General features: G+C 37.6%; 2 protein-coding genes and 1 pseudogene across 4 annotated transcripts; 1 reads left to right on the top strand and 2 right to left on the bottom strand.

The window, feature by feature from the left end:
• Positions 1 to 214: 214 nt before the first annotated feature.
• Positions 215 to 6641, bottom strand: LOC107713371 (uncharacterized). Of its 3 annotated transcripts, none has more exons than XM_016518858.1 (6): positions 5937 to 6641; positions 1973 to 2137; positions 1624 to 1777; positions 1462 to 1532; positions 834 to 934; positions 215 to 683 (listed from the first exon to the last, which is right to left on the bottom strand). In XM_016518858.1, the coding sequence occupies exons 1-6, from the start codon at positions 6537 to 6539 to the stop codon at positions 611 to 613; spliced, it is 1167 nt and encodes a 388-aa protein (XP_016374344.1). In that variant the 5' UTR covers positions 6540 to 6641; the 3' UTR covers positions 215 to 610. The 3 variants fall into 3 exon arrangements, with proteins under 3 accessions (XP_016374344.1, XP_016374345.1, XP_016374346.1); XM_016518859.1 differs by having other exon boundaries at positions 1973 to 2134; XM_016518860.1 differs by lacking the exon at positions 215 to 683 and having other exon boundaries at positions 865 to 934; positions 1451 to 1532.
• A 2522-nt stretch (positions 6642 to 9163) lies between these two features.
• Positions 9164 to 12248, top strand: LOC107713372 (protein FAM166B-like). Its single transcript, XM_016518861.1, has 6 exons — positions 9164 to 9228; positions 10739 to 10962; positions 11046 to 11200; positions 11560 to 11692; positions 11814 to 12026; positions 12109 to 12248. Exons 1-6 carry the CDS (start codon positions 9164 to 9166, stop codon positions 12210 to 12212), a joined length of 894 nt encoding a protein of 297 aa, XP_016374347.1. The 3' UTR covers positions 12213 to 12248.
• A 1182-nt stretch (positions 12249 to 13430) lies between these two features.
• LOC107713370 (iporin-like) lies at positions 13431 to 21301 on the bottom strand (annotated as a pseudogene).
• Positions 21302 to 21591: the final 290 nt, after the last annotated feature.

Raw genomic sequence — 21591 nt, 5'->3', positions numbered from 1 at the left:
TGCCTCATCAAGCATCAATTACTGTTTGTAGCCTTTTCTGATAGTTGTGAATAAATTTATATTGTGCATACTATAGATAAAGTCAGTTATTATTTTGTACTGTGGAGTACAGTATATTAAAATCCATCTCTCTTTTTAAAAATGCAAAACATCAGATTCTGCTAAGGGAATGTAAACTTGTATGAGTATGTAATCTTGCAAGCAAAGTGGTGTATTGTATACTTTATTATATTAAACAATTGTTATGAAATCACCTTAGTATTACAAAATAACAAATTCTTTTAGCAGCAAAAGTTTACAGACTGAGATCATGATAAATGAGAAAATAACTATAATACAATGAATGGATCTAGCGATGAAAACTAAACATTGGCAGCATTTTGCATTGTAAATTTATAAACAATAGGATTAACAAAAACAAAGTGAACTGACAGTTCAAAAAAAACAAGTATCCATTAAGTACATGAAGACTATTAGTACTACTCAGTACTTTATTTAAGTGCAGCCTTAAATACTTGACTAAAACAAGCTATACATATAAAAGTGCCATAATCCTCAGGTAAAAGGGAGGTGTGAGCCACCATCACTGGGCATCAATGTGGCATGAATGTTAGAGACGTGTAGTCATACTTCTACTCCTACTGAAAAAGCTTGGCATTCTTGTTTTCTTCTTAGGCTGAAAGCTTTGAATAAAAGTACATAAGATACACTTGTGTAATAAATGAACATTAACAAATGTAAAAATGATACATAATCATTAAAATAGTAAGTATTTAAAATGTTTGCAATAGCAATCTAAAGAAAATATAAGACTTTAATTTTCTCAAATTTACCTTTTGCTTTCTCTGTCAGACTGTTGTGTTTCCTGCCTTCTAAATGATGCAAATTTCAGCTTTTGGATCTTACTCGGCTTTTTGTGCTCATTTTCGGGTAACTGGTTTAACAAACAGAGGAACAGTCATATTATAACTCTTAACATCCACATTTCATGCTACTTAGACTAATACTACTATTAAAGGGATAGTTCACCCAAAAATTAAACTCAGTCATTTACTCATCCTCATGTTCCAAAACAAGACTTATTTTGGCGGAACACAAAAGAAAAAGTCTAGTAGAATGTCGAAAAGTGGATGAGGACCAGGGGCTCCAAAAAGTGCTATAAAATAGTGCCCATAAAAGTACATATGACCTTATGACTTTATAAGTCTTTATAACTACACTCTATAAGTCTTCTGATGGTATGCAATAGCTTTCTGTGAGAAACAGACTGAAACTAAAGACTTTATTCACTGAAAATCTTATCAGCTGTGGTCAAAATTCACTTTCATTGTATGAAAGCAGCTTGAACAGTCTGTTATAATAATTATTTTAACTCAACAGAATAAAAAAAAAACATGAAGATTTTGAAAGATGTCAGGGTGAGTAAATTATGAATTTTTGGCCCACTCACAATTTACTTACAGAATCTTTACCATCAGGTTCCTCGACTAAGGCATCTGCAGTAGGTTTGTCTCGAACAAACCTTGTTCTCCCTGTAGGATAGACATCTATTTTTAACAGACATACACCAAACCAATGTCTCATTTTGAACTTGCGCTGAGTTCATCTGTCAAAAAGACTCACTGTAATGGCCGACGGTTGCCTGAGTGTCAGATACTGATCTGTGACGAAATCCCATGGGTTCTTTTAGGTGAGTCGATTCGCTAGGTGGATGACCCAGAATCTGTAAACCTTGACTGGCAGGATAGCTTATTTCCTCCTCATGCAAGCTTCCAAGCTGAAAACATTTAGTTAGTGAGTTAATGTGCTTGAAATATGAGGTTTCAGTTTACAGGAAACAATAAGAAGTCATTTTGACACACGACACCTCTTTTGGCAAACTGACATAAACTTGGCAGCAAAACAGAACTGGAAAGTCTTGATTATAAGACCTAAAAAGGCAAGCTTTGTGTGATATATCAGTGTCACTAACCTCTATTTCAGCATGCTGACTCTTCAGGATCTCCACCTCTTTCTGCAGGCTGTAGTTTTGCTGCTGTAGCTTTGCAATGTTCTCCAGCATCCTGCACACCTGCTCCAGGTACAGCAACCCTGGAGACAGTTTGTCCAGCCTGTATTGATCACTGTCCGCAAGCTGCTGAGACAGAGAGATCAAGACCTGTATTCATTAAGATTCCCAGTGCTGGGAACAGTAAAGCTTTTATTATCTAATTTGGTGGGGTATAAAAAGCTAGTCAATTTGTACTGTATAAAATGCAAAACCCGATCTCTGTTCTAGATTCAGATTTCTCTGTTCTTAGTACTAAATAGTTTACAGATTATAGTTATGAATGTCTATTCTGAGCTGCTTTGCAGTTTGAACAACTGAAAATCTCAACATAGGGAAGCTGAGCATCTGAGGTCCCTGTAAAGGAAGTGAATGCAAATAAAAAATGTTAAAGCTGAAGTGTGTAATTTCTGTACTATTAGCATCACCAAACAGATTGACAAATATAATGACTGACTGTTTTTAATCAGCTTTTCTGAACACTCCTCCTTTCAGCTATTGGTTGAACAAACAGATAGTCCCACCCCTCAGCTTAAATTTTGCTGCTCAAAGTCATTTTTTGATAGCGCCGCAGTGTTGCATTTTTACAAGGAAATAATGTAATGATACAATATAAATACAATATAATACTATATATTTATGCTATCTATATTGTATGTTACAGCTAAATTAAAACTGTAAAACATGTGAAACACAAAGCAATTAGCATTGAATGGGACATCAAAAGAGTACATGCAACATACTTAAAATTAAACAATTGTCTTGACCACCAGAAATGTTATTAAATTATGTTTTAAAGTAGAACTGGCTCAAAAAAAAAAAAAAAAAAAGTGACAAATTGCCCCAATCTGACATTTACAAAAATGTATTTGTCCTGAGAAACCAGTTTAACATTTCAGCTAATATCTACATTAATTATACAGTTTATCCTTATCTGAATATATGTTTAGTTTTTTTCGTTTTTAATCATCACTTCGTTCAAAAAACACTTAGGCCTAAATGTGAAATTTATGTATTTAAACTGCATTAAAAAATCCAGCCTTTCGGATTACGCTATTTTTACATAAACCAATAAACTTAATGTCATGCATAATTGTCAATAATACATACATGAAACAGGTAAGATTTCTGCACTTAAAAAAACAAAACATTTGCATCCATTTGATTTTATTTAAACATTTTCAAAATGCATTTATTCAAATCAACATAAATCTGTTTATTGTGAAAACAAATAAACATGGTTATAATATGACTAGCTGTAAAACAAGCAATATTCAGTTAGTTCAAATGTATGCGATTGAAACAAATTTGATTTATTGATAAATATATAAACCTGCTTATAGTGTATTTAAAACACACTTTACAGTACGTCCACTTATGGTGTACAATATACTTACCCAAGAAAGTACTGGGTAGTATAAGGTAACTACATGGGTTAAGGTTAGGTTTAGGGGTAGGTTCAGGGTTAGTACCTAGTTATTACCCAGTTATTGTAATTGCTATAATAAGTAGTATGTGCATGCAGAACAGGACTGTAAAGTTGCTACCATTCAGTTTATTAGTATGATTACAGAAATCTGTTTCTTACCTGTTTCATTTATGTATGACTGACAAATATGCATCACAATATGTTCATTAGTTTGTTTATGTTAAAACTGTGTAATCTAAATGGGTGGAAATTTTATAAGCAATTCAAATACATCGATCTTAAATTTAAGCTTAAGTTTAAACATGAAATCTAATCGAAAGCTTCCTCGTGACAACAAGCCCCTCAAGTCTCCTCTATTTCAAAAATTCCAACAACTAGACTATAAACACTCTCAGGTGACATTTATTACCCAGTTTATTTCAAAATTATACAAAAATGTCATTTGTTATTTCTTTATTAGAATGAAATTATTGTTTTTGTTCCAGTCCTATAAAGTTTTCTTTCCCCATGTTCCCGCTGATAACGTTGAGACACGTTCAGCACAGATCTATCATCGGTGGCATTCATTCTCAACACCCACACATTCCTGTCAGCCTGCTGGCATCATTCCAGTCATTCCTCTCTCACCTGAACCGGCCGGTTCAGTCTTAGGGCGACTGTTTAGCGTCTCATGACACAGATCCAGACCTGAGTCCATTAAAAGGATGTCTAGACTGTGCATGTGCATTGTGTGTCTTCAAGAAAGAATCAAGCGCGTGTTTCAGTGGGGTTAAATATGTAAGGGGTAACCTGCTCATTATGTACCTGAGCTGGTCATAAATGGTTATGCAACTCCACTGCTTGTCATTTCTTAACCATGGAGACTCACATGATGCAGGTCAAAGTGCATTCAGCGCACTATGCCTTTGACCTTGGCCATGTCGTCTATTGTTACTAGTGAGATTGCTTTGTAATTTGTTAAATAATTATGTAATTAAAAAAAAAAAATCATATTACCATATATTATGATAAATAATGCATGAATTTTCATTTTAAAACTTAAGTTAAAGAAATTTACCAAAGCAACCATGATATTTTAAGCTTTTCTGAATCTTGTTTGTCATTTTTTTCCCAAGACATAAAAAATTACAGTGCACGATGAGTACAGAAAGTCTGCTATGCATATGACAAAAATGTGCGCAAATACCAGGTAAGTAATTTTGGTGTGTGAGGAGCATAAGGAGCACCTGATGTCAAGTGTGTGACATGACAAATGAACACTATACAGTGGGTACGGAAAGTATTCAGACCCCCTTAAATTTTTCACTCTTTGTTATATTGCAGCCATTTGCTAAAATCATTTAAGTTAATTTTTTTTCCTCATTAATGTACACACAGCACCCCATATTGACAGAAAAACACAGAATTGTTGACATTTTTGCAGATTTATTAAAAAACAAAAACTGAAATATCACATGGTCCTAAGAATTCAGACCCTTTGCTGTGACACTCAAATATTTAACTCAGGTGCTGTCCATTCCTTCTGATCATCCTTGAGATGGTTCTACACCATTTGAGTCCAGCTGTGTTTGATTATACCGATTGGACTTGATTAGGAAAGCCACACACCTATCTATATAAGACCTTACAGCTCACAGTGCACGTCAGAGCAAATGAGAATCATGAGGTCAAAGGAACTGCCTGAAGAGCTCAGAGACAGAATTGTGGCAAAGCACAGATCTGGCCAAGGTTACAAAAAAATTTCTGCTGCACTTAAGGTTCCTAAGAGCACAGTGGCCTCCATAATCCTTAAAGGAGAGGATCCCCAAATCCAGGTGTGAATAACTTGTTGCATCTTTCCCAAAAAGACTCATGGCTGTATTAGATCAAAAGGGTGCTTCTACTAAATACTGAGCATTTTTCAGTTTTTCTTTTTTAATAAATCTGCAAAGATGTCAACAATTCTGTGTTTTTCTGTCAATATGGGGTGCTGTGTGTACATTAATGAGGAAAAAAAAATTAATTAAATGATTTTAGCAAATGGCTGCAATATAACAAAGAGTGAAAAATTTAAGGGGGTCTGAATACTTTCCGTACCCACTGTATATGTCATGTAAGTGCATCTGATGCAGTGCACAATGAGGACGTGTTCACAGATGGAACAGCATGATTACATTAATCATAAAAGATCATTATTTTATGGCATATAAAGAGATAATCTAACCCTAGTATAACCTAGTGTTATTTACAGCACCCAAAGTGCTGTAAAATTAGGAAAAATAGTAAAAGAAACTGAAATAAATAGAATTAGCAAAGTAACAAAGAAAAACAGACTCATACAAATTGAACAAATCATACAAATAAAACTCACTCAACTAAAACCTTTATACATCTCAAGCAACATCATAAGCTAAAGAGAAAAAATGTGTCTTCAACCTAGATTTGAATGTAATATAAAGGAAGTAGATGTTGACTGCTCACCTCCAACTGGCTGTCTACTGGTTGGCCATGTTGGTGGCATTTTCTGTACAGCTCGGCTTTCTTGGGATCTGGAGGTTGTGAATGAGTTCTTCTTGGATGAGCAAACCGATGATGTGGTCTGGAGCTGTTTGAGTGAAAGCTGGTTGGAAAAGAGGCCGTGTTAGAGCGATACCGTGGCCCAGCGGTCCCTCTTTCAATCTGGTGCAGGGGTCCTCTCCATGAGCCTGAATCTGTCCTTCTCAAGGCTTGCTCCACCTCCAGACATGTTGTTTTTAGAGCCACAGAGCTGAGAGAGACACTTGAGGATGAGCAAATAGAAGGAGACGGGGATGAAGGTTGAACCTCATCCTCTGTAGAGCTAAAAACTGGCTGTGATTCTTCAGATGTCAAAGCACTACACTGGTGAGAATGACAAGGACTAGTTGTACTAACCGTCTCAAATCCAGAGTCCTCGGATTCTGATTTTACATTGGATAGTGGGACAGAGTCCCTAGAAAGGGAATCTAATCTGTCCACACCAGGTCCTGTCTGTAAGTATAAATCCTGGTGGCCTTCGGTCATCCAACTCTCCAGAAGATTCCCAAAATTCCTATATAGGTTCATTGATAATGAATTTCTCTCGTCCGGTATACTCTTGTTTCTTTCAGTAGTCAATCAGAACACGTGAAACTCTTCGCAGCACCTTGACTTTCTCACAACTGACTAGAAACTTGCAGGTCGATTTGTCACATTGAACTAAAAGCACCTTTCTAGAGCCGCCCACATTCCGACTCCCATGTTTCTCAATCACCCTCTGACAACTGCTCCACTTCCGGTGCCGTTCCTAAAATCCTGAGCTCATGTTCTTGGTGGATCTGTCAAGACATGTTGTGAGGCTGATGAAACTTTCACAAAGCCCTTAAACAAAGTAACAGAAACTGCTGGTATGTATGCTGAGAAGGCGGCAAATAAGGTCTTTAATGCATTGAAAAGATAAAACTTTATGTATAACCACCAGCCCTGTGGTGTCCGATATAGCCAAATCGTCCACCCCAATATTTTTTTATTCTTGATTCTGCTCTGCTACACTTTATTACACATTACACCGCTTTGTTTGGTCTTCCTTAGCAGTCTCAATCATGTCAAAATGATTGAGATGGCCAATCAAATCAAAGAAGTCATGAATTTGTGAGAAGTGAGTTTAAATTGTAAATGAGGGCAAAGTAAGATATAAGTAGCAAAGCATTTATTATTTTACGATAGAAATTTTAAACGACCAATAGTATTATGTAGTGATGCAAACTACTTGACTTTTTTGTCAAATGTTGCCATTTTGAAGTAAAAAAAATATAGGTCTTTTAAGTGATTCATAATTCATAATTAAATGTGATGAAAAAAAATCAATAATGGAGCAATTTTTGACATATTAGACAAAATGGGTTTGGTCCACCCCATTAATGTCTAAGACATGGTTACGTCCTTGATCCAGCATAATATGAAGGACCTTTTCAAATCCCTACGCATACAGGCATGAGAGAAATTAATAAAGTGATCCATTTGTAACAACTTAATGTAAGTGTTGTTCACTTGGCAACCGTCAATATTGGTTGACTACCAACTCAAGCTTGAGGAAATGGTACTTCAGAGTCATTTTTCACATATCCTATATAATGCATAATTAGGACCTGAAACTAGGACCATAGAGTGTCATTCAGTTCACAGCTATGCAGTATCTGCTGGTATGAGCCGTGCAGAGGAATAGACATTCCTGTGCATTGATAACATCAGCATTCCTCTCTATGTAGGAAAAATGAAAATATGCAACATCAGAGAACAAAATGCAAACCACAAATTAAACTGTTAAACAATAATCATAATACACACGAAGTACACACCCATGAAGATACAGTTTTTATATTTAGTTTAGTGTGATTAAATTTATGGTATTATGACTATAATCTGTGCTATTAAGTTTATTATATTATTGCATTATGATATTATTTATTGCACATAATTAGTATATATATATATGTTCTCACATGTTAATGCGTCCAGAAGACGCTGGTCACAGCAAGGTCAATGCATTTCTTGTGTGGGGTCCTCCGTCATGACCTCCCCAAGCCTTCGGCAATAGTCACCACACCTGTAAAGTTGGAAATAAAAATGTCTGTATGACTTGTTCACTATATTTCAAGCTTCTGAAGCCATATACCATAGCTGAGGAATAGATATTTACTGTAGCCTATAAGTCATACGACATTTTTAATACAATGATACATTTAGGCTGTTTGAGATCTAATGTGATCGAATGATTGAATCAGTAAGTTAAAAAATGAAGTTTAAGTGTAGATCTTTAATAATACTTTCCAAAATATTTTTAATCCGACTGGAGTTCCTCCTCCGGATTCGGAATATTTATTTAGGTTTTACAAGGAGTCAGATCGGTGGTAGACTAGATGTAGCCTAATTTGAAATTATAAGACATGGTAAAAATGTCAATTACTAAGTATAAGGTAGGCCTACATATAAAAAAGTGCTTTCTACAGTCTTGAGGAAAATTAGTGCATGTAAACATTCACATGGAACATGTTGAAAATGATTAATCTGATTCTCAAATTCAACTCACTGACTCTAGAAAAGGACGTGAAGATTCTTCAGAAATCTCCATGTGTTTCGACAAAACCTACAACATACTGTAGCTTGGAACGTTTTGAGGATGAGTCTGTTTAATATCGCGTTGGTTGTCAGTGAATATGCTAGGTTTTGTCCTATTGTGTCATTTAAATTATTTTATGTACGGATAGTAATTAACCTGTTGCATTGTTATAGCTAGCCTATATTTCTTTTTGAGGCTATAACGTATTCTGGGTGCATTTCACCTACTACCCACAAGAGGCTGCAGCATCACAACTAACTGACTTGTCATGTAACATCATCTTTACCAGCCAGGTCAAACAGTAGCCTACTAGGCAGATGCAGCGAACCCATGCAGATTTAAATCCGTCACCGACCAATACTGGCTTATAGAACAACCGCCGAGAGAGCTTATCTTTAAACGGTTTAATAAAATAAATTTATTTTCTCTTGGTTTATGAATGAATTGTTTTATTTAATTTAGGTGGCCGCACACTTCCCTCTTGAGGATGACACGTCATTACGCGCGCTCGCTGACAGAATGATGGCACGCGCTCCTCTCCTCACCGTAGCAACCGTTAAACAACATTCAAAACTGCTGCGGATTTGAAAATATGGAGCGGTTTCCACCCAAATTTAGTAAAGTGCTGGTGACACCTGACCCGCAGTACATCCCAGGGTGAGTTCTCAGTTATTTCCCTGTATTATTATTAATTGATCTGTTTCTTATTTTGTTCCAGAAATTAGCTGTGTATGTTAAAGAGTTTGAAAAAGTAAAAAAAATTTAAATTATTATTTTGAATGATAGTTTAAATATAGCTTATAGGTCTGGGTTTATGTTGAAATAAATCTTACAAAATCCTTTCTATATGTAACGTGACACTAGACTCAAAACAAACAAAGCGTGTCTGTTGCCAGCAGTCATAGTAATCTACTGCCAGATGGACGTCTGTCTGTCTGTCTAAATCAGAGGTGTCCAAACTTTTTACTATGAAGGGCCAAAAATCTAACTAGATTGAGGGCTGTGGGTTGAAAATAAATGCTTTTTTTTTTTTTATAAATAAAATTAAATGCATACATACATACATACATACATAAATTAACCTATTTGCAAATAAATAAATAAAACAAAAGGATAAATTAGAAATGAAGATGCTTCAATGGCATGTTTTCCCCCTCTTGTGGGGGGAAATCAAAGGGATGGTTGGCCAAATCAAAGGTTATCATGGGCCAATTTTGACCCACGCACCCTGGTTTGGCCTTCTCTGGTCTAAATGAATGAATGAATGAATCCATCAATCAATCAATATCACTGGAAATGTCACTTCTTCAACTTCACTCGTATTTCAGAAGGCGGGCCTTCATTTGATACAGGAACTATTCGAGCCGTTCATGCCAGACTGGGAGAGAGGTGTTGTAATAATGTAAAATATGTGAAAAATAATGTGTTTTTCGCACAACCTAGTATGAGAGCCTGTTCTAGTACACCCCCAAATCAAAATCAAGACTTTGTAAAAGAGCATAATAGGACTCCTTTAACTTTAAACCCCCAAGGTATTTCAATCTTCAGCATTCATTTAGCCTTTTTACCAAATGCACTTTTAATGTATTGGTTTAATAATGTAATATATAACATAATATAGGCTATAAAAGCATGTTTAAAAGGACACTCAAAACAAAATGAAAATGCTCTCATCTATTCACCCTCAAGCTGTCCCAGATGTATGACTTTCTTTTTTCAGATGAACACAAACAAAGATTTTTAGAAAAATATTCCATCTCTGTGAATCCATATAATGCAAGTGTATGGGACCTGCAAAGCTGACGCTTCATGAAGGGCTACATCAGCTAATTGTGAAGCAATGCGTGACTCGAGAAGTGACGTGGAATAACAGAGGACCGTCACTTCTTGTGTGTTTCACAGCGCATTAATTTACATCAGACTTCACAACATGCTAACAAAGCGTTGAACAGTTGGCCAGAAGTGATGGTTTATAGTTAAAAAAATTTAAATATTAGTATTTTTCTTTGCTTCAGAAGGCATTGGTTCATCAGCTGTGGTCATGTGGATTACCTTTGTGTAGTTTATGAAGCTTCACCTTTACGTGTCCCGTACACTTGAATTATATGGACTTAAAAGAATTATAATATAATCATTATTGCCAACATCTGCTGATGGTTTTGTTTAGTTATGCAGGCTACTGTCCTCAGCTGAAGTATCATGTGGGCCAGACTTATGGTCAGTTAACAGCAAAGCTCCTATCTTCCCCGGAGGTGTCTCACTCACAGAGGCTTGTGCTCCATACCGGGCGTCTCCCATCCACAGAGGAGGACACAGGACCCCGCAATGAAATCTGGAGAAGCCGACATGGAGGCAGCAGGAACCTGGAGAAAATTATTCCGGGATACACAGGTAACAGTTTGGGGGGTTGCAATACTTGGTGTCTAGTTTGCAAAACGGTTAACATGCACTATATCTTTCTCTTGTGCTCCAAGGTTTTGTTCCATTGCGTCAAAACTACTTCTGCAAAACATATGCAGAAACCTGTCGAGATGCACTATCAGAGTTCAACCAGGAACAAGAAAAGAGACTGCGTGTGGCTTCTGCTGACCTGTCTTTTGCTGTCAACAACAGCGTCCCAGACTTCAAAGTAAGCTGTCACAGTCGGATTGCTTCTCTTTCACAGCTCTCCTGTGTAGGGTCACCCTGTTTAATTATGCATGCTAAATATCCAGTATCAAAGCAGGTCGAGTGTCACATGCACAGTAAATGAAAAGAAGTACTGTTACTAAACAAGCTCTCCAATCAGTACACCACATGATTTCAGCCAATTATCACCCCATTGTGTTACAACAAGCTGTGAAGGTCCCCTGATTCACATATGATAGAAGCTGTTATTTTTTTAGCTATATTCATCAGCTACCTTTTTCAATTTGTTGTTCATAAGATATTTACAATATCTAGTTATAGTTACTAAAAGCTGAATCTAATGGTTGTCCTTTGTTGTAGCCTAAAAGATTGAACAGCCCTCTTACAGCCATATCTAAAGATCCTGCCCCCTACAAGGCCCCGGACCCCTGGAAGCCACAAGGCTCCCCGTACCTCATGGAGGAAAGCAGCCCACATAAGTATTTCATCTCTGGTTAGCCAATGTTGGGCTTACTAAGAAGCAAATTACGGTGTTTTAAATGTACTGTAAATGTGATGAAGGTACTCAGAGCTCTGAATTTTGTACCAATTTGTAATAATTGTCATTTTGACAGGTTTTACTGGCTACGTCCCCAAAGCCCGGTTCCTCTTTGGTGCTGGATATCCCATCATCACCAACAAGGTACTGATCCAGTTTGGCAAAGAAATTAAGGCAGGTCGGATCTCATTCAACTTGCAAAGGGAGGAGTCTGCCAGCTTGCCTCTGATACCCACAATATACCCCTCCAAAACAGGGCTCTTACCCTCCTACATGGGGCACATACCAGGTATGTGTAGATGGTAATTATGTTCTTTTGTAGAAAGCTTGCTATCATTTATAGTAATGAAGCGAGGTAATTATGTCAACAGGGTACAGATTTCAATATGGCCATACATTTGGGAAGCTCACCAATGATGCTTTGGGTCACATTGGTACACAGAAGAAGAACACAGGGGAAAACAGACTGGACTGAAGACCCAACAGTGCAAGTGAAATCAGTTATCACACATAACCCATCTAAGAACAATTAAAGTAATTTTGGTCATCTAACAGGCAACATGTAGCTGTTGAGTTAGTGTTGTCATATTTAAGTGAATGTACCATAATAACTTTAAAAGTGGAATTTTGAATTTTGAAAGGAATTGGTGTGATCACTGACAAGTCAACTAAAAGAAATCAATTTTTTCAAAAGACATGCTTTTTATAACCTTCTTCTTGCACACACATACACAAAAGCACACAATACAAACGTTAAGGACTCAACAAATCTTTATTATTACAAGTTTCCAATTAGGCACAACTTTAATATCAGGAAATAGAAAAACCACTGCCGTTAAAACTCACTCATAATCAAACCATCATCTTCAATGAGCTCTTGTCCGTCTTTGTGTCAAAAACATCAGGGGTCATGATTGGGCAAATGTAGTCATCAACAAATATCACTACTGAACTAGTCCTGCTGTTGAAACAGTAATATATAGATACTTAGCATGCATCTTTATTAAAGAAAGTAGCTAATCTAATTGATTTCATCATGCAAAAATGCAATAAAACCAGCAGTTGTAATTCACAGAATACTGAAAAGGAAAAATATTAGTTTGTCATGCATAGACATTAATGCTTCTTTATCATGCATGGACATGGCTAAGTTATAGAAACAATTTCAAACAGACCATGAGGAAAAGTATTTTGTTTATAATGCCAACTAGTTCAACAACAGCAGAAATTATATGACTAGATTTACATGACAGCTATGGCGCAGCAAATGGCAGCCAGGACGATGAGCTCCGCGATTCTTCTATTGTTTTTGTCCCTGGTGAAGCTCCGCGCGCGCGGCTTTCGGACTGCGCTCCCAAGAATTCATCTTGCGAATGTCCGTTCCCTTTTGTAAATAACATATCTGCACACTAATAAACATATCTGTACACTTATATAAACAATTACTTTTGTTCCTATACTTCTGTTTCTGTGTATAGTACATTATTTATTTTTTATTTTTTTATTATATTAGTGTTATATTACATCCCTACTGTGTTATTCCTATGTATGTCTGCACTATCATGTATGTCTGCACTATGTTTGTACTTTCTTCTACACTGGAAGCTCCTGTCGTCAAGTCAAATTCCTTGTGTGTGTAAACATACTTGGTAATAAAGCTCTTCTGATTCTGATTCTGATTCTGATTCTAATGACCTGAGACAGAGATAAAGTGCAGAGTTTGGTCGGAAAAGACATCTTGGGACCTCGGTTCCAGTTTTGTGCTTGATTGCTGGCAGACAATATCCATTCATGTTATACTCTGCATTATACTATGTGTTATAAATTTAAACAAAAAAAAAATGTATTTCATCATCATGTCTTAAAGCTAGTGAATATTTTGTTACCTTTTAAAGACCAAGTTATAATACAACTTGTCCTGATTGGTAAATCACTAAGGCAGCATTCCATCTGGGAACAGATATGGTGCACTTGTATTGGATTGTACAATATGAGTCGGTTGGCTATGTAAAGTTTATTTTGGATTAATTGTGCTTTACTCTGTCTAGCTAAAATCAGACTCTTTGCTGGCTCTTTAGAGTTAATATTTCATCTTTATTTGGTGTATCTCCGTCATGGTTACCATTCAGATGAGCCTCTGGCAATTTCCCTGTCCATACTGACTGCGCAAGCAGATCCACTTTGGATGCACCAAGCTTCAGCCATTCTGAGGGCCGCCTGGAGGAAGACAGATGTTCTGACATAAAGACAACCAAAGCTAACAAAGTGAATTTATCAGAAGTTTTGAAGAATCATGGTTACTAACCTACTTCTCAGAGGTCCACTCATGTTTTTTTGTGCCTTCTGTGGGCCAACTGGTGTTCCAACTCTAGAGCCGAAGAGCCTGGCCCAACGCAGCTCACTAAAGTGTTTGTCCTCTAGAGGACTTGATAAAGATTGTGACATCTCACTGTTTTCCATTCTGGTTGCTTCATCCTCTTTCTTCTGTGTTTCACACTCTGAGATGGGTGTCTGATTGAGCCAAAATCCGTCAGTTACCCTTTTACTGAAGGCATCACTGTGACCTGTTGGACTTCTGCTGTTCTTCTGGATCGAGCTCATCTCCAGGATCTGAGTTGACTGGCCAAGAAGCCATTGAGGCAGGGGTGCTCTGTTCGTTTGCTTTTCATTACTTTGAAGGTGAGGTTCGGATGGAAGATGGAGGTCAAATGGCAGCAGAGAGAGTGGCTGCAGCAAAAGAAGCAGCTCTTGGAACAGTGGTCTATAAGTTGGCCCCTGGGCCAGAGCCAAGAAACCCCATTGGTGATAGTGTTCTGTCACAACATCTTGAAAAGAGTTGCATATAAAATGTTAAGGAATTAAGTATTGGAGCAACGGACAATGCATTCCTTTACAATTGTCTCTAAACATCATAATACTCACCAACGCATGTGTATAAATGACGGATCCAGAATTCCAAAGCATGCAAGCTAAAAAGCAATAGTTTCATTAGCTAACTGTACTGTGGCATACATTTTTGCAAATGTTTTCAGCATTTGACCTACTTTAGCAGATCTATGATAAAGACACTGAGCCGCATGCGACTTGGTAACTGGGAATTTTTTTTTACTACAGACACCAAGCTGTCAGACAGTCGGGTAGATGAGCCTGTGAAGATTGTGAATATTGGCAATCATAAAAAAAACAGTCTCTGATTAGCTTTTGAAAGCACTCTGATAATGAATATGTTTCATTTGCTTTTCATCTGATTGGCTCACACAGACCTGGTCGTGCTGTGGCCTCTACGACGTTCCATAGTTTGTTGCGTCGTTGTCCAATTATCAAGTCCAATTAATAGGCTTTCAATCCGTCTTGAAGGATGTTCTGGATTGCAGAGCAGAGCTTTTTAAGGACAAGGTAGCTGATAGTGGTGCACAGTAAACTATTTCCCAGTCTGATCTGAAAACAAAATTACAAAACAAATTAAGACATCTGATTGAGACATCTTATTCTTCTAAAAGGACTCTATGTCTGTACATTACACTACATACAAAACAATTTTGTCTGACAGTCTAATTAGGATGGTTACGTTGAAGTAAGCTAGATATGCTTAGATGCTGTGCAATAACGCTGTATTTAATATATCATGATGACTCACAAATTCAGTTTTTGCGCTAAATCTGTGCAGATTTGGCTTATATGAACTTCCCCAAGAAATTAACGAGTGAACATAATTTACGAAGTACAGTAACCTGCCCAATTGGCTAGTGATTTGACAGCATTACCCGCCACAGCTGATTTTTACCCACATTTGGCAGGTTGGCGGGTGTTCATTTCAAACCCCGGTTTATACCCATCGGTAATATTTGACGTTTCTATTAGTCAATCATACATCTACTATCCATGTTACTTTTATGACATTTTTTAATTTCTTTGACTCCTTTTTCTACCTTTTCTTCTGGGTCTCGTCTTGAGTTGAAATGAGCCATTATGAGATCCACTGGCAAACTCACAGCTTTCAACATACCTGCGGAAAAACAGAAAGAAATGGGAGAGATATGAGTGAGGTAGAGATTTAAATTCATAAAAACATATTTTATACAGTGTTTCTGATCCCTCAACATTCAACCTGACAATTTGTAAGGAAATTTAGGACATGCATAAATATTTATACAATGCAAATTATTTTAAAATGCTGTACTTTTAGGTAATTTCTGATATCTGAATCTTGATATCAAAAGACCCCTAAAGGACAAGAACAACTTTATATAAAGATACATGAAACCTACTATAAAAGGAACATGTAGTAGTGCACGTATGCTCACATAGAAACACACACACACACACACACTAACATGCCGAGTGTGTTAGCCAAGCATATCCATGGCAGTGAGAGTTATAAGTAGGTCACATTTTCCCCTTCAGGGAAGCAGAGGCAATGCTGCAGAGATCCACTCTGTATCTTTCTGTAACAGAAGGGATTTTGCCTTCAGTGGCATACTGAGAAAGTATTGTATTTCACTTTTCTAAAGTATTTTCTGCATTTGGAATTGCTAAGTGGTAAAAGCTACTGTAGAAATTTTCATATTCACATAGATCTTCAAACAAATCATAGGCATATTGCTATACAAAAAGAGAACATATTAGCAATTGATAATAGTGACGTAAAAATGTATGGAAAATGTGGTTGTTTATCTATGCAGAATCTGATTATTCATCATCTCACTTCTCTTGTGCAGAAGATCAATTGAAAGAAAATCTGAAGGGGCTTCTGGGGAGAGGCAGAACGCTTCAGGGAGTCTGTCAGTCATGAAGAATGAGTCACCATGTTGACGTTCCCTCATAACACCTGCAGAGTTGAGGAAGCATGCATACAATTGACATAAATACATAATTTTTTCTTACCATCTTGTTTTCAGATTCAGATATCAGATTTTTAAAATATATTTTTTTGTATAAATTGTAGCTGCAAACTTATGAATTCTTGTGTTAAAACGTTTGCACAAAGGTTTTTCACACATATATGAGAATAAGATCAGAACATGTACATCAGTGAACTAAATAAATGGAACCCATAACACAATTCATTGACACTTTACAAGGTGACCTCCTTGACCTAAAGATGTGTTGAGCGTTGGTGTTAAGTTCTTCATTGGTGCAGACCTTTGATGAAGCTTCAAAAGGCCAAAGGGCTTTCTGTCCAGAGCCTGGTAGAGAGATGAGGGAGGTGATAGAGGTCAAGGAGGTGACTGAGGTAATGGCAGGGGAGGAGTTTTAATGTAAAGGGAAGGATGCATCCAAAGGACCCGTAGTCTCCTCTTTGATTACTGGTGGAGTTTGAGGCTGAGCAATGGGAACCTGCTCGAGTGGACAGTTCTGAGAATCTTGTTTTCCACACCAAGAATGTTTTTGGCTTAACTGTGTTTGTCTTAAGCAGGCATTTGGACTCCCATCTGTTTCCTCTGGGCTTTGAGGGCTTCTTGGTCTCATATTTGGACTCATATGTGGATTTCTGTCCTGGTGAATGAGCCCAAATAGTGTGCAGTGCTGGGTACACTGGACGTGGTTAAGGGGCAAAATAGGACTTGATGTGCAGGTGGAACAAGTGTCTGAACTGGTCGCTGCCTCCAGGTGGATGTTAGAGGAACTCCTGAGAGGTGAGGGTTGCTTATGATGTGGATATGCCTTGCTTTTGCAAGTAGCTTTGGATGGCCCAGGCCTGCTGTACTTGTAGCTAATGTACTGATTAAGAAGGGAACCAAGTGCTTTGGTCTGTTGTTTTCCTGAGGGTGCCTGAAGCACAAAGGGCTGGATGGGGAGAGAGGTGGGCCTTTGTGCTTTTGTGTATCGCACAACTTCTGGGAATGAAGCACATGCACCTGTAGACACAAGAAAAAGTTGTGAAAAACTGTCTTGAAAACCAAGAACTGAATGCAAAATATATGGTTTTTTTTTAAGTTTCTTACCTTCTGGATTGGATTGACTACTATTGTCAGCACTCAGGAACTTTGCTGCCATCTCTGAATCATCCTGTTTATGGATGGAAGAGAGGTTTAGGATGAAGTGTGAGCCTGATGGATCCTCTGTGCTGTTTTTCATGGATGGTCCTCCATTTCCCTTCTTACATCGGGCAATTTCCGCAAAAGAGGTGGCGTGTTGCCTAGAGAGAGGTGAAGATAAATTTGTGTCTAAATGGCTGGGATAGCTGTTTTGTAGGGCTCCCAGATTCGATAAGGTTGAGCATTTCTGGCTGCCAATCCAGCTCTGAGACTGAGGGGTCTTAATGTAATTACAACTATCATGTTCTCGTGAAACAGATTGATGGGTTTTTATGTGTGCCATTCTCTCTTTTGTTCCCTTAGATTGGTCCTTATCGGCTCGTCTAGTATTCTTCACTTCAATGTTCCCATCACCCTGGAAGAAAATGGAAAATATTGGGATATCTTCAAAAATTGTAGATTTAGATAAATAAATACCAATGTATTTGGGTATTCACAGACAGCATATGTTACACATTAATCCCTTAATCAAAGCCCTGAATCTTGGCATTAGTATAGGTATGGTATGGTAGTGGTATAAATACCTTGTGTTCAGTTTGGAAAACCTTTGACTTCTCCCTTTCCTCTTCCTCTGAATGTCTGAATAGGAAATATTCGGAAGATGGAGAACAGCTTCTCTGGCTTTGAGTCTCAGAGAAACTAGTCAAAGAGGACCAAGGTGGGCTAGGTGAAGATTGGGATGATAGGTCACACGTCACCAGTTTATAGTAATTCTGAGTGGAACCTGCTAACCGTGCCTGACTCTTCAGACACATAGTGAGGTCAGAAATTTCCATTGATGGGAAGCCATCAGAGTTGAATGGGTAGATGTTGCGGTTTGGATCAATGCTGTGAGATGACCAGCTGGGCAAAGGGTTTGAGCTGTCCTGCAACACTATTCCAGATCCAGGACTATCTAGATTTAGTGGAGTTGCAGGAACTGCGTTGTTGGTTTTGTGGTAGATGGCACTGAAGTTAACTAGTACTCCATCTGAGCTGTTACAGGAAGAGTCAGTGATATAGTCTGTTTGGTTTTGAGTAATGGATTCGATAGGGTTTTCCGTTAGAGCCCAGCTATTATCAGGTTCCTCGAGAGTATGGTTACTGAAGTCTTCCTCATCACCCCAATCCTGTTCATCACAGTCCATTAATACAGGGGTTGCTCTGCTATCCCTGCAATCCCCACAACCTGTATCAAACTCCCTCTCTTGTTCTTTGTTTTCTTTAACTTGGCTAAAAGAATTCATATTACTTTGAGTCACATTTCCTTGTAGTTGAAGGGATGACCCCTCATGGTACTTGTGCAAGTTGTCTCCATCCGAGTCCTCATCCTCTTCATCCTCATTCACTTCTGATTCATGGATGAAGAGGTTTTGCCATTTGGGAGTACCTCTGCAAAGCGATGGCTCTTTTTTGAGTTGAGGACTGGTTGATGGAGAGTTCTCTGACAGAACACGAAGCGTTGGGGACGATTCATATCCTCTAGAATTTTCAGTCCCCTTTTTGTCCTCTGTTTCTGTTGAACTTAACTTGCTTGCGTGGCTTAGACTGCCATAGTCAAGTGCTTCCCTCGGCAGATCTCCCCTCTCAGGCAGGGATATACTGTGGGTTAAATTCAAAGTGCGTGGCTGTTTGAATGTCTGTACAGAGTTATATAGGTGCCACCCAACAGACTGGCCATGGATGTGGCACACGATCAGAGTTTCTCCTGACTTTGGGGAGACATCCATTTTCTAAGCACCAGCACTTCAAAGCATAAGTTCTTACATGGCATGCTGATTAAGTGGCATAAACATGTGAATGCAAAACTCAGCAGAATCTCTTGTAACCTCATATGTCCGCATTTTCACTGCTTTCAAGCCAGAATCTAAAGGACAAAATAGGCATTCAGGGTATTATCTATAATAATGCTTTCATATAAATCATGACTCAATACTTTTTCAACCTTAAATTCACCTTTCAGTACAAACCAATAAATCAAACAATCACAATTACAATATTAACCAGATACAGAATAAACCAGATATGACAATAGATTAACCCAAATCCTAAAATATAACATTTTAGACACAAAAGCAACAACACAAGCAGGGATGGGCAGTATTTATGATACATGTATTTCAAATACGTATTTCAAATACAAAATAGTATTTTGTAATTTGTATTTGATAGGGTTGATGAAAATGGCTTCGTATTTTGTATCAAAATACTTTAGCGTTTTGTATTTTTGTAGTTTTAAAATACTGTAAAATACTTTGTAAGAAGTCTACATGATGACATCATAAAAATGCGGCCTCTGATGGGTGCCTACTCAATAGGCTAGTTTGCCCAGACTTGTTGAGATCAGAACAGAAAATTGATGAATATGGAAGTTGGTCAAGGTAAGAAACGTGCAGGCTGCCAGCTTTTCATCAATAGTTTTGCATAAATTGCTATAATTTTTAACAGTTCATGTTAAGTTTGTGTTCGTTTTAGTAGCCTAGGCTAAATAGTTTACCAATTTACATAATGTTCTTGAAAACTATTATACCGAGCAGCAGCCCCACAATTAACGTTAGCTTGCTACTTTCAGCCTATGTTAAGTTCGTCGGTTGTACACGAAAAAAATTATAATACAGCGTTTCAGTGTTGTACAACATTACATTTTAATGCCACGATATTGGTGTAATGGTCTAAACTCGTGGAGCAGTAGCATTTACTGTGAGCCGCTCTACTTAAAATGAAGGTATTTGGTATTTTATTTTAAAATACATTTTGATGTATCTTTGCCCAACCCTGAACACAAGCATGTTTGTTGTTGTATCTGTGTGGAGTTTCTATTGAATTCAGTTGTTTTTATACTGAGCTAAATATATTTACTACCACATAAACCTAATCTATTTACATGAGGACATAGCATAGACTTCTCATTTTGTAATTATAAATCATTACTGACTAACCCTTAAAAAACCTATTGCGATTTAAAAACAGCATTATTTAACTTTTATGTATGAGTCATTTTTCCAAATGAGAACATGTCAGAATGTCAAAAAAATAAAGTTAATAAAAAAGTGTCATATTTTGCTACCTTCTGAAGATACCCTTTTTTCCCAAACAACAGCTAAAAGTTGAACAAACAGTTTGTAAATTCCAGCCCTAAAATTCTATGTTTAGTTAACAGTAAATTAAGATTCTGTGGTCAGGCTGTTAACGTGCATCAACTCACCCAGCCGTAAACCTCCATCAATCTGAGAGCCAGCACATAGTCACTCTCATTCTGTCTGCACAGTAACTGGAGCAAACACACCGCATGATCACAACCTAATGCTCTACATCCACTCAGCAGAGGCTAAACACAGGAAAATGAAAAGATAGGAAACAGGCAACGTCCCTCTTGTAGTTCCTCTTTAGTCACACTTCTTTCTGCTCTGCACTCCTCACAGCTCATCTGTTCCTCACACATTCCCTCCTCCCCCAGTACAGTGGTTCTAAGCCCCACAGTCCTATAGCAACAGCATCACAGACCCCACTGAGCATGCTCAGTGGTTTGTTGTTGAGGGATCATATTTGAGGGGATGGCAGATTTGCCTCTGATTTCAACAAAGGGGTGGGAATGAAGACTGACTCGTACTAAAAAGAAGACTTGGAACAGAAAATTGAGACAATGAGAAGCTAATGTTTCAAAATTAAGCAGATCTCTGACATAGAAAAGATGATGGTAGAAAGCCTAATTTTAGAAAGGTTTACAGGAATAGTTCACCTTCATGTCGGTCCAAACCCCTATGACTTTTCATTCCGTGGAACTCAAAGACGTTTTGAAGACTTCGCTGGTTGCTCTTTTCCATGCAATTTACAATG

Source organism: Sinocyclocheilus rhinocerous, unplaced genomic scaffold (genome assembly GCF_001515625.1).
Source record: "Sinocyclocheilus rhinocerous isolate Xijiao unplaced genomic scaffold, SAMN03320098_v1.1 scaffold688, whole genome shotgun sequence".
NCBI classification, from domain to species: Eukaryota; Metazoa; Chordata; class Actinopteri; order Cypriniformes; family Cyprinidae; genus Sinocyclocheilus; species Sinocyclocheilus rhinocerous.
Note: the sequence above shows the minus strand (reverse complement) of the source record. Positions and strands in the feature narration are given on the sequence as shown.